The sequence below is a fragment of the Mytilus galloprovincialis genome, chromosome 10, assembly GCF_965363235.1.
Source record: "Mytilus galloprovincialis chromosome 10, xbMytGall1.hap1.1, whole genome shotgun sequence".
NCBI classification, from domain to species: domain Eukaryota; kingdom Metazoa; phylum Mollusca; class Bivalvia; order Mytilida; family Mytilidae; genus Mytilus; species Mytilus galloprovincialis.
Genome location: NC_134847.1, coordinates 10,735,516 through 10,748,727, shown reverse-complemented (window position 1 = coordinate 10,748,727; position 13,212 = coordinate 10,735,516). Strand labels below are relative to the sequence as shown.

At 31.3% G+C, this 13,212-nt stretch overlaps 1 protein-coding gene across 1 annotated transcript; it reads left to right on the top strand.

Annotated features, from left to right (window-relative positions):
• Positions 1-1,710: 1,710 nt before the first annotated feature.
• Positions 1,711-6,541, top strand: LOC143049819 (fibrinogen-like protein A). The gene is made up of 5 exons (XM_076223551.1): positions 1,711-1,975; positions 2,857-2,993; positions 3,737-3,833; positions 5,455-5,619; positions 6,308-6,541. Exons 1-5 carry the CDS (start codon positions 1,771-1,773, stop codon positions 6,520-6,522), a joined length of 819 nt encoding a protein of 272 aa, XP_076079666.1. The 5' UTR covers positions 1,711-1,770; the 3' UTR covers positions 6,523-6,541.
• The last annotated feature ends 6,671 nt before the right edge of the window (positions 6,542-13,212 follow it).

Genomic DNA, 13,212 nt, shown 5'->3' with positions numbered 1-13,212 from the left:
TTTTATATTAATAAAGTACAAAAAAATAGCTACTTCCGGTTTACAAAAGGTCCCTTCCGTTGTTTTTTTCAAGGTTAAATGGTTTGATACCTTTTTCTAAAAGTTGTATATCTTTATCATGTATACATATAGAATAAAAGCAAAGGTCAAAATCTAGAACGCCAAATTAAGCTATGACCTTGAGATCAATTTCAAGGTCATAAACCAAGGACCTCAAATCAAAAGACCATAGGCCTTAATTATATTTAGTTAATGAGTTATATCACCAAACGCATATTTTTAAATACAAGAGGGGAGAAAACTCCCTTTTACATTCAACGTACGCTTGCAATCAAAATTTACATCTTACGACATGTCGCAACTAACAATTTAGTAAAAATAATTTGTTGATATCTTATACAGTCTTTGGATATAAGTGAAAATAAGCAAAATTCAAATATTAGAATATGACCTTGACCTTTGACCTTGACCTAATTTTTATTTTTTGGGACCAAGGACCTCAAATCAAATGATCCTAGGTCTCTATCACTTATGATTTATAAGATAGAAATTCATATCACTTATATCAGATGCATAAGGGGAAATAACTCTCATATGGAGCAGTCATATCGCTTCGGTCAAAACAGGACAAATCATGCCAAGGATATAACGAGCAATTTTGTAAAATAAATTTGTCATAATCTTTAACGGTTGCGAAGGAGATGCGCTAACAAGGAAAACAGTGTTTGGGGAGATAACTCCTACAAAGAAAAGTATTCAGTTACGCAGGGTAAATTTCAAAAGCGCATAAACTGTTCGATATCATATACAAAATATCTAAGCGACATATTGCGAAACAAATGTTTATCGCAAGAACAAAATTAGGCGGAAGAAAAAAAAAAATAATCAGAAGAAAAACAATAGGTCTTTCCACAGAAAAGTGGAAAGACCTAATAATCAGAAGAAAAACAATAGGTCTTTCCACAGAAAAGTGGAAAGACCTAATTAGCAATCAATCCGTGTCCTCGTACGATCAGTACCATTAGTAACAAAACATGATAAATATACTGATATTAACCTCTTATTGCATATATTTTATTTTAAGTGGTTTTATAAAAAGATAAGCTGTATTGTATATCGTCAGTTGACGATATCGGAATAATTATTTGTTAGTATATTAGTCTACAAATCTAGATAAATTGCGCATTTGTTAAAAATCTGCAGCAGAACACAAGCGTGTCTGGACTGTTACGAGATATCAAATATATTAAGGACGGAGAAAACGTCTTCACAATGAATTCTTTTGGAAAAATAATATCATTCATTTTACAAATATGTTTACTGATGCCTGTTCTTGTTTACGGTAAACCGTGTTCCAATTCAAGTGAGAAATGTCAGGAGGTTAGGTTGCCACTGGTTTCTAATAAACTTAATGCACCACTAATAGCAGAACTTGACGTAACGTCACTAAACAAACAACTAAAAACGTACATCCGAGATGACATTGAGTCAAGTTTTTCTGAGAATATTCATAGGATGGTGAAAAATGAGCAAAATAAATTAAAGGTGTCTATGGTCCAGGATTACTCATCCAAACTTAATATCACACAGACAGAATATGATAAAAAGATATCGCATATAGTTAAAAACCTTGAAGCAAAACAAGAGGAGTTACAACTCAAAATATTTGATATTAACACAAATTTAAGTGAAAGTCAATCAATCTTTAATACTGAAATTTCATATTTGTTGAGTGGGTTTCAACAAAAACAAGAACGTTTAAAATTAGCAATGATATCGAACTACACATCTAAGATTCGACAATCTGAAGACCTGAACAAACAAAAATTTGTCGATCTTGCCAGTGAACAGAAATCTCAGTTGGCTGATTTGTCACGTGAATTGAAGGAGGAATTCGTTAAAAGTACTATTAACTTGCAAACTGAAAGGAAGGAATTAGAAGAATGGAAAAGAAATTTGATGGCAACATTGAATGGTAAGATTATTCTTTAAATCTATGTCTAAACTTTGAATAAAAGTTAAACTATAATTTATTCCAGTCCTACAGTAGCTGAATGTGCAGTGTCCGTCATTTTAGCAAAAGAAAAAAAACAAACGAATTCATCTGTTGTATAAAATCGTATCAGTGGTCAGTTAAATGGAGTACGTTTATCGATCATTTAAATAAACTTATTGTGATGAGTTCCCAATTCAACACTGTAATTAAATCGTTGAGATTATTTTTGATAGGTATTAATATTAATTACTTTAACAGTAAGTTAAAATCAGATTGACTGTCGTTTGTGTATACATATGCGCATTTATGACTCTACACACTATCGATACATGTAGCTGATTTTCTCTGATTTTGTCATAGCGACTTTACACTAAATTCATTGACCGATGGATGTGTACTGAAGGATATCTGAGTCTTAGATACATGATTTTTTCATTAGTTGCAATTGTGTTTTGACTATCTCTCAGTAACTGATTGTGCTCTCAACTCTATAGTTAGTGTCTTTTTGTTGGGGAATATATAAGTAAATGTGTATCCACCTGATGATTTACGGCCTTTTCAGCGAATATTGATAGTTGTTTGTATGTTGTACTAGTACTTCGCTGTCGCTGAGGGTTTGGCGGCAACAACAAAAAAAAAAAAAAAAAAAAAAAAAAAAAAAAACGCCACGTTCTGTTTGTAACTGGTTTTCGTTTGTTGATATGTAACAAATTTCAATACATCTGCATGCATGCTGTGTCCTTAAAGTATCACTGTCTGTTGAATCACGAGCCTGTTACAACAAATGAAACAACAGAACAGATAGTTAAAATAATTTTACAAAAAAAGTAGTAAGCATTATTTATTCATGTTATTTACAGAGACTTATGCACCCCTGAAATACAAAGACTGTGGCTACATGAAAACAAAACCAAGTGGCGTGTATACCATATATCCTGATGGGTTTAACGGAATAAAGGCTTACTGTGATATGTCTACTGATGGAGGAGGTTGGATGGTAAGTTTAAGTGTTTCCTAAACAGATAAAGGACACCATTATTTCTAATTATTTTCTATTTACAACTTACTAATTAATGTTGCATCCATAATATTTTGAGTTCAGTTTTTATAGTAAGTCTTATAGAGACGATAAGCGATTCTGGCGTACATAGTTATAAGTTAAGTATATTTGGTGACTTTTTTAAAATCTCATTGAAACCAAAAGCGTGTCAGATTAATCATTATATGTGGTAAACTGTGTATAATTAAAAATTGTAGACACACTTAAGAGTTATATTGCTATATTTAGGCAAAGTAAAATGAATCAGGAACTACACCTGGACGACTGAAACACAGCCAGCTGACAAACCAGTTCATACGAAAAACGTGCACCAAACATACTCTGTGCAGTAAAATTCTTATGTCAAACATTTCCATTGCTTCTAACCACTATAGTTAAAAGAAAAATACAAAATGACTATTTCTTAAATATGACAGTGATTATAGATGGAATTCACTTATGATACTGCATAGAAATCGTACTAATGTAGTAAGTAATCATTGTGTAAGTAGTTTTATTGATCATTGTGTGTTTTGACCATAGTGTACACACAATGTATGCATTAATGAAAGTTTCATGTTTTTGGTGAGCATCTAGTTGAAACGCTATCATCTAGTTTTCATTGCATATTTCAGCTTTAAAAAATCTGCTATTTCAAGTGAAACACGAAAGATATTAAGATTCCTTTCATATAATTTTAGGTTATTCAAAGAAGAATAGACGGAACAACGAGTTTTGACAGGGACTGGGTTGAATATAAGGAAGGCTTTGGTGATCCACAGAAGGAATACTGGCTTGGTGGGTGCCATTTTAGTTAATTGTATTATAGCATTATTGGTAGCCGACGTATTCGTTTCTCTTTTAAATTTTATATTGTATTATATTTTTTTCGCACGTTTACCCAACACTTGCACTCACTAAAAACCGTTAGTACATTAAATTGTTCTAAATTAAAGCATGGCAAAAACTTAAAAAAAACCGTTGCATTCTATTTACAAATTTATCAAACACACAATGGTACTGTCAACGAAATGTGCAAACTCTGGAAAGAAAATAAACAAGTCCAACCAAGCAGCAAAGATAAAACGAAAAGTACAAAACACGCTTCCTTAGTATATCATATTTTTTCGGTATTTTAATAAGCATAACTACACTTCTATTAATTACAAAATATATTGCGTGCATTTATTTTTTCTGATTGTTGTAGAACAGAGAAGCATGGTAATTTAAGTATTCCGATATTTGGAAAATCTGCATATAGTTATGTGTATCCAATATTATAATTGTAGTTTGTATTTATACGATAAACACCCAGTTGCATTTTTAGCATTACTTAAAACTCACGATAAATGATGGTTTTACACTACCTCACTTATTTCATGCAACAACCAAATCATTCGGTTATCAGGCTATTTCTTGTATGGCTTATATCCCACAACGAAAATGTAGCGTCAGACATATTTAACTTGAGGATATTATTTTAAAATCCACTATCTGTATCATAAAAAGTAAAATCACAAAAATACTGAACTCAGAGGAAAATCAAATCGGAAAGTCCATAATCACATGGCAAAATCAAATAACAACACACATCAAAAACGAATGGACAAGAACTGTCATATTCCTGATTTGGTAAAGACATTTTCAAATGTAGAAAATGATTGATTAAACCTGGTTCATTTGTCTGTTGAAATATTTCATTGAGATGTCTATTATTTTAATTTAATATTAGTAGAAAAAAAATCCACGCTACCTAACTTAGAAAAACGTTGGTGAATTTAGGAGAAGAGGTTCTTTCTAATTTAGGCATGCTTCTCTATTTATTATATTATTTGTATCATGTTTGTTAATAAATTTTTCAACGATAGACATGTTGAATACACAATGTGTATACATGAATAAAACAGAATTGTATCACTTCAATATAAAATACGTTTTCTTGAACCTATTCCTTAAATTATTTTAAGTTGTATCGAATATGTTATTTTTTTAATTTTGAAATAAAATATCTATTATAAATGTTTTGGTTACGACCTGACTAGCTTCAAAAACAAATTATGTCGGGAAGCAGAAGATGAAAATCTGAAAAAAAAACTTTCATTGAATCAATGTGTTGAATCATTTAATGTAGTGTTGCATAATACTTTATTCCGCTTTGAATCATTTAAAACAATATATTGCAGTCGAGGCTCAACGTTTAAAAGAGAGGCGAAAGAATAATCACAATTTACTCATACAAATGATAAAAAAAATTTAATCAGCATATATTGCTTTGCATATAAAGTAATGTGTTTTTTGTTGGTTATCAATAGTAAAACAAAGCAAATGTGTGTGTTATGCGTTATTAAAAATATGCATTATACATTTATTGATGGGTAAATTTGAATTGAAATCACACCAATGTTATATTTCATTACAGGTAACAAATATCTAAACATTCTTACGACTAATGGTAAATACGAACTGAGATTTGATCTAGCGGACACTAACAACAAGACGACGTATGCTTTGTATAAGACATTTACAGTTAGTGACGAGAATTCACAATATAAACTTACCATTGGGGGACATAGTGGAACTGCTAGTAAGTATAGACAATGATACTAACAACAAGATGACGTATGCTTTGTATAAAACATTTACAGTTAGTGACGAGAATTCACAATATAAACTTTCCATTGGGGGACATAGTGGAACTGCTGGTAAGTATAGACAGGGACACTAACAACAAGATGACTTATGCTTTGTATAAGACATTCATTTACAGTTAGTGACGAGGATTCACACTATAAACTTACCATTGGGGGACATAGTGGAACTACTGGTGAGTTTTACTAAATAAAACTAATTCAATTAAGCAAACGACAAATGTTTTTAACTTTCCGAAGTTTGGAATGGACGTTAAGTATCCATGTTTGTTGGTTGATCGATGAACAAAGAGGGACAGTCAAACCCATAGATGAACAAATCAATTAAAATCGAACACTTTGTATCTAGTTGTAAATTCTGATTCTGAAAAGAGTCAACCGGTAAATATATTATTTGAAAAAAAATATTTTTTGGACAATAAAATGTTACTTGCTTTAGTATCGAATACAATGTACATAAAATATATTTTCAGAAACATCGTTCCAATGTTAACAGCATGATATAGGATTACAAACATTTATATTATGTGTCAGTGTATTGAGTCATTTCCCTAGTTTGCCTTTTAATTGTCCTCTCAATATTTAGTAAGAATAAGTTTTATAAGATATAAGTTTTTGTTTAAGGTGATATGATGGCATACAACGACGATCAGAAATTCACCACTAAGGATCGTGATCATGATACTTCGAGTATAATAAACTGTGCTAAGTCAAATGGCGCTTGGTGGCATGGTGACTGTAGTAATGTATTTCTGAACCACGACATGTCAAAGGCAAAATTGTATTGGGGTGGAATTCGCTATACCAAGTCAAGTATAATGATCAGACAAATTATGTAAAGAAACTTTTTTCCAGTACATTCAAATGATAACAAATATAAAAATTGAAGTACGTTCTGATAATACAATCGTATATATGTTATATCAAATTAACTATGAAGTTCAGTAAATTGCACGAAAAAAGAATGAACAAAATTATAATAAAGTATAAAAACATCCATTGTTTATTGCTTTCCATAGATCTGATTGACAATTGTTAACACAATAAACCGTACGTTATCTTTTGCATTTACAATATAGTTTTGTCATTGATAATAAAATGGTTGTGAGAAGTATATATATGTCCAGTAACAATAATGTCGGCGTTTTTTAAAATGGCACATTTTTCTAGTCTTCAAGGCATGCGCTAGACCAAAATTAAACAAGTATTTTAAGAATGTGAATGTAATTAATTGGACAATCATTTTCAAAGAATTTGATTTCCTAATAATTGGAATTCAACTATATCCTCGAAGGGCAGATCTTACGGGTTAACCATCAACAGACAATGATATATCAAAATTTGCCTAGAACCCAGTTTCAAATATTTTTTGAATTTTCTGACCGAAAATACGTTCAATAAAACAAAATGTAGTGCAGATTGAATTGTAATTTTCGAAATACCAAGCAATAGGTCAATTTTGTATCTCTGAACACCAGATATCATATACCTATTGAGAATAACGACCTGATTTTGCCCTGTATATACAAAATGTATATACCCAAAGAGACACAGCTCTTTTCATAATTAAATTTCATATTCGGTAGCTGAATACACTTTTGAAACAGTACAAAGAACATAAAATAATTCAGTAAGGTTGAAATAAATAAGTTTGCAAAGATGTATTTATTATAGTGCGTCGGAGAAGTAGTTCGTTGACAAATAATTCATCAGAGTTGTTTCAATGAATACACCTCAAAATCCACATTATATCGATAGTGAATAAAGATAATAAAAAACTAAAAATGTCTAAACGCCATCCTTACCTACGTAGTGCAAAATATACAAGAGTAGAACAGCTAACATGTTTTTCATTTCATGAAATTTGAGGTTTAGATAGCTATTAAACCAGGTGTAATTTACCATTTTATACATAATAAATTGCCTGTACCAAGTCAGGAATATGATAGTTGTTATCTATTTGTTTGATGTGTTTGAGCTGCTGGTTTTGCCTTTTGATTACGGATTAATTTTGTTTTTGATTGTTTCTCGGAGTTCCGTATTTTTGATATTTTAATTTTTCATAATTACCACCTTTTCCCTCCACTTTGTAGCTTTTAATGTATCACTAGTAAATTATCAAAACAGGGATTTCGTTAACGCAGACTTAATTTGTTAAGTGGAATTTGTTTTTATAGCTCGAAGGACGATTTGATCAAAATTTCTATTTTTAAAGGTTACAAAATGTGTATCAATTATACACTATAATAATTTTTATGTATCTTTTAAGTTTATCTTTCGTGTCCGTACCTAAATCGACTTTGTTTATTATAAATCTAAACCATATAAATAAATATTCTTTCCTTAACACAGTGAATACTTACATAAACCGTCTCGATGTATTTTATTTTCATTGTAGTTTACCACCCTTTTTAAAAATTCTGATGAAGTCTTTACACTACTCTTTTAGAAGTGTACTGACTAATTCTAGTCTCAGAAACCTAATTTATGTATTTTTTAAAATGGCCTTGGTGAAGCTCTTAGATTGGTATTTTATGTTTTTTATTCCTTGTGTTATGATGTGGTATGATTTCCAATAAGGCAACTCTACACCAAAAACTACATGTTTTGTTTGTGCTTAGTCCTAAATTGATGAGCTAAATAAAGGCAACAGGACTATACCACTGTTCCAAAGTCATAAATCGATTGAGAGAAATCAAATCCGGGTTACAAAATAAATCGAGGGAAAATATTAATTATAAGAGGAAAACAACAAAACTACAGAGACACTGAATTGCCACAAAAGCAAACGACAATGCAACACACTAAAAAAAAGAAACAGAAACTATAAGCTAACATTTATCACTTTTCTGACTAGATAAAAAATGATGGGTTGAACACGGACCTTGTGACCAGCCAAACCTCGTTGCAATGCCAACTGAAACACGTAAACGACAACACTACATTTCAGGAATACAGTACAAATAAACACAAGATCCATCTGGACAGAGAAATACACAAATGAACAATACAACAGCACCTATCGACATGACAATCACAGAACAAAAACGAACTCGCAAAACACCCTAACTAGGAAAGCACATGACAACAGCACAAAAGAAACCACGAACTATCTAAATCTTTTTAAAATATTTATGTTTTAATAACAAAATACTTCTACAAAAGAAGTTAGCGATAAATTATGTTAAGGGATAGTTGTCTGCTTTTGCGTTGAAATACATTTTTGGTCGAAATCAATAACTTAAGTATAAGTTCATTGATCTCTTTGAAGTTTAAGCAAAGGATCCAATGCCACCACATGATGGTAGAGATTTTTTACGGCTTTTATCCTTGTGGATTTGTAATTTGATGCCAAAAGTGAGTTGTGCCGGGTCAGGGTACATAAATAGGTTCACAGACAATAACTTCAGTGTAATTTATGGAAGTGTGACATTTTTTAGAGGAAGGTTCCATATAACAATAAGAGGGTTTTGAAATGATTTGGAGGGTTATTGTCTTAGATTTTTGTAATTAGCGACTAGAAAGAGACCAACAACAATTTATTGTCTGATTTTAAAAATAACTTGAGTAAAAGAAATATTTCTATGGTCAAAATTTTAACACACGGTTTAACATCTAATACATGTAATAGGAAGGTTTGATTTCTTTTATGGTTTTTGTCATATCTATTTAGGAATTTATTCACAATTTTTATATGAAAAAGTGGGTCGTCAATGCAGCGAGGAACTCCCGCTCGTTGACGCGTTCTTTAGCTGGTCCCTACAAAAAAATGTATACTAGTGGAATGATAATGGACGTCATACATTACTAAACTCCGTAATATACATACGAAACTAAAATTTAAAAGTATACAAGACTTACAAAGGCTATAGGCTTCCGACTTGGGACAGGCGCAAATATGCAGCGGGGTTAAACATGTTTATTGATAGTTCATTCCTCCCCCTACACCTCTAGCTAATGTAAAAAACATACACACAACAATACACACAGTAACACTCACTTCAAAAGAAATCATTTGTCACAAAAGGTAACAAAAGAAACCAAACAAAATGACAATGACACATAAATTGGAGAAGGATCTGCTTACCCTTCCGGAGCACCTGAGATCACCCCTAGTTTTTGTGGGGTTCGTGTTGTTTCTGTAGGTTTCTATGTTGTGTCATGTGTACTATTGTTTGTCTTTTTCACATTTAGCCATGGCGTTGTCAGTTTATTTTAAATTTATGAGTTTGACTGTCCCTTTGGTATCTTTCGTCCCTCTTTTTTAGCAAAAGACTTCTAGCAGTTACTAGCATGCCAGCTCCAGACCTTAATTAAACTGATTGAAAGATAATGTCTTCATCATATGAGTATCAAGTACAATTCCTCCCGCGAAGGGTTTAGTATTATACCATCATAATATATATGATAAAAAAATATCCCGTATCATGCCAACAACTGGTTTTAAAATAAATGTGTTCATTTCTGATGCAAAGACCCTATTAGTGAAGCAATATAAAAGCCAAAACATGCAATCTTTAATGAGCCCACAACAGTATCTAACTATGATAATCCCTTCTTAATAAGTCTTTTTGTCAGGTTTTAGGTAATCGCCGACATTTCTGTGTTTTGCATAAAATATTACCATAAAAATTGGATGTGAAATACATGAAAGTATAAGATGTCTGCATGTTGAATTATACATACGAATGATGTCCTTGTACCGATGATAAAATCTAGAAAATGTTTTGACTAGTTTGTGATATCGATAACCCTGGTGTAATTATTTTTTCAGTAATACACACATTTCTCTCGCTAAAATCTAATACGTTACACACACGAGCGAATCTTACAAGTTGAGATAAATCAACATCATAAGATGGTGACCTGGGAACGTCACCATCTAGAAATGGATAATAAGCAATAGGAAATGTAACATCATCTCTTTTATCATTGGTATTGAGTTTCCCGTTAATGATATAGATATCAAAGACGAGGAAAGGGGAGTGTTCATTATCAGTATTGACTATATTTCAAGTCAGTTCAACAGGATAAATTTCTTTTGTAAACATACTCAATATATCATCCAAATGTCTAAAAGTGGTTAACTTTTGTATCAGATGTAGTCTCAATGGATCTTTGTTGATTTTGGTCATAAATTATAACTCATAACAATACAGACACAGCTCCCAATAGATGGTGCACAGTTAGACCCCGTTCACACTAGGACATTTTTATCGGTTTTAATGTGTATGATTTAGGTTTTACCAAAAACCTTATCTCCGTTTGAGGTTTAAAATTTGACTTATGTTATTAACTAACATGTCAGGCAAAATTAAGACTAGAGAGATGCATCAGTACAGCTGTACTGAAAAAGTTATTCAAGCTTTGTCTTGTCTTCTATACTGACATTTTATAAAAATATTTTTTACAGACAACTAAACATCTGATTCAGAATATAATGTGTTAAACTAGACATTTCAAACAATTCTGAATGAGTTTAATGCAAAACAAAATTTGTATAATAAACGGATTAAAAGTATTTGTTAAAACCAAAATTATACACATTGAACATCTCGTCGTTTTACATTGTTTTTAATGGAAGTGTTGCTATACTTTTTTCCAGGTGCATAGATCGGTTCACTTTAGATAAAAAAAAAGGCTAATGTGAACGCTCTGAGTCGATATTGAATAGGTCTAAAATAAAACACCAAAAGAGGTAGTTGTATTTAAATCGATCTAAAGTGAACCAATCTTCCTTTAAATGCGAACGCAGAGATCGGTTTAAACTCGTACCATTGAATTGAAAATAATGTATGCTCATATATAGCGGCAAAACTACACATCCCTAAATAAGTTATCAGTGGTTCGTTGTTTAACACATATTTCTATGTCAAGTAAACACAAACAAAAATATGCTGTTTCACGTAGCATACATTTGCGAAACATGTGTTTTCCTTTCATGTTTTTCTTCTGTTGATTTTTTTTTAAGAAACCACATTATTTCATCATGTTGTAACCTTCTTGGGTTTATAGTTTTTGTTTAATCATGCAGTAACAAAATTTGAACTTTAGTGATTCAAGATAAAGATTATAAACTTCAGACAATTTTCATTTTAATTGCGCATCATTTTATCAGCACATTCATTTAAAAATGTTTAATACATTACTTCTATTTATACCCAATCTCTACAGTTTTACGGGTAATTAGGCTAGATCTTTTGCATTTTTATTTGTAGTTTTAACGAAGTGGCTGAGATTAGAACGATAGAGATTATTATGAATAAACATAATGTGAACGCTAACTGGTTTTGTTTTGATCGATTCAAATTAGATCGGTTAAATTAATGATAGTGTGACCTGGTTCTTAGTCACCATTGGAATTGCGATAACTAGACGATATACGGAATCTCCAAAACAAACAAAAATATTATATAGTAAAAAATCAAGAACAGTTATAGTATCAAAGCATTTACAATTGAAATAGTTCTTTTGTTTGTTGTTACTACAAAATGAAAAAAAAAGAGATTGAACATATGTATTTGCATTCTGACTTTTTAAATGCCCATTTAATTAGGGGTGTGATTTTTTTTCTTATTGAAACTATGAGTCAATGTGTTATATAGGGTAGGAATATCAAAACTTTGAACATTTCAAAATCACCAGTATAAGCAAGCAATTTATCAAGTACTTCCAACCAAATTTTGATCTTCCAAAAGACATTAATTCCACTATTTTCAAAGGCCTTTTTTGAACAATTTATTATTATATTTTTTATTGTACCAAATGTACTAGTAAGTAGAATATACAATCTAGTAGTGGAACAATGGCCTGCAGATGAAATCAATCTATATTTGTAAGGTGTTTTGTGAAGCGTCGACAGCCAATACATAGTTGGAACTTTCATTGTTTTATTTCAGATTGTAAAGAAGTAGTTATAAGTTTATTTTTGTTACAGATGTCGTATTCAGAAAATGAAGTCAATTTGAATGTTGGTGAATTCCTGATTTCCTTTTGCAGAACCTCAATGTAAAATTTACGCCAAACAATGATGATATTATTAGCAGCTTTATCAGCCTGGACAAAAACAAATTCCTTTGCGAGTTTATGTTTAAAACGTATAAAAATAATACTTTGTGCGTTAGAACATCTGCACTTTACCATCCTTAGGAGTGCCTTAACCCATTCTTTGAACGAAACATACATATTTGATCTTAAACATTTGGTGTTCGATTACAATATATTGTCCTGCAACTTTGTATCGCTTACATTTTGATTAGTTATAATCATTTGTTCTGTTTACCAAACGAAATGCGTATAAAAAACTGTTTTCTTATATTCCACTAGTAGCACGATTTCAGTCTGAAACGGTCATTTTGGTCTGATCGTATCTTAATTGACTGGATTTACCGCTAGAGGAAAACGTCAAGATTTGTCAGATCGTTAAGTCTCCATTCGGATCGATAGTCTCATTAGGTAAATTAGTCCGTTAAGGCATGTCAAGATATTTAAGACTGTATCTTCTAGCGAGCTGTTTAGATCCGTTAAGA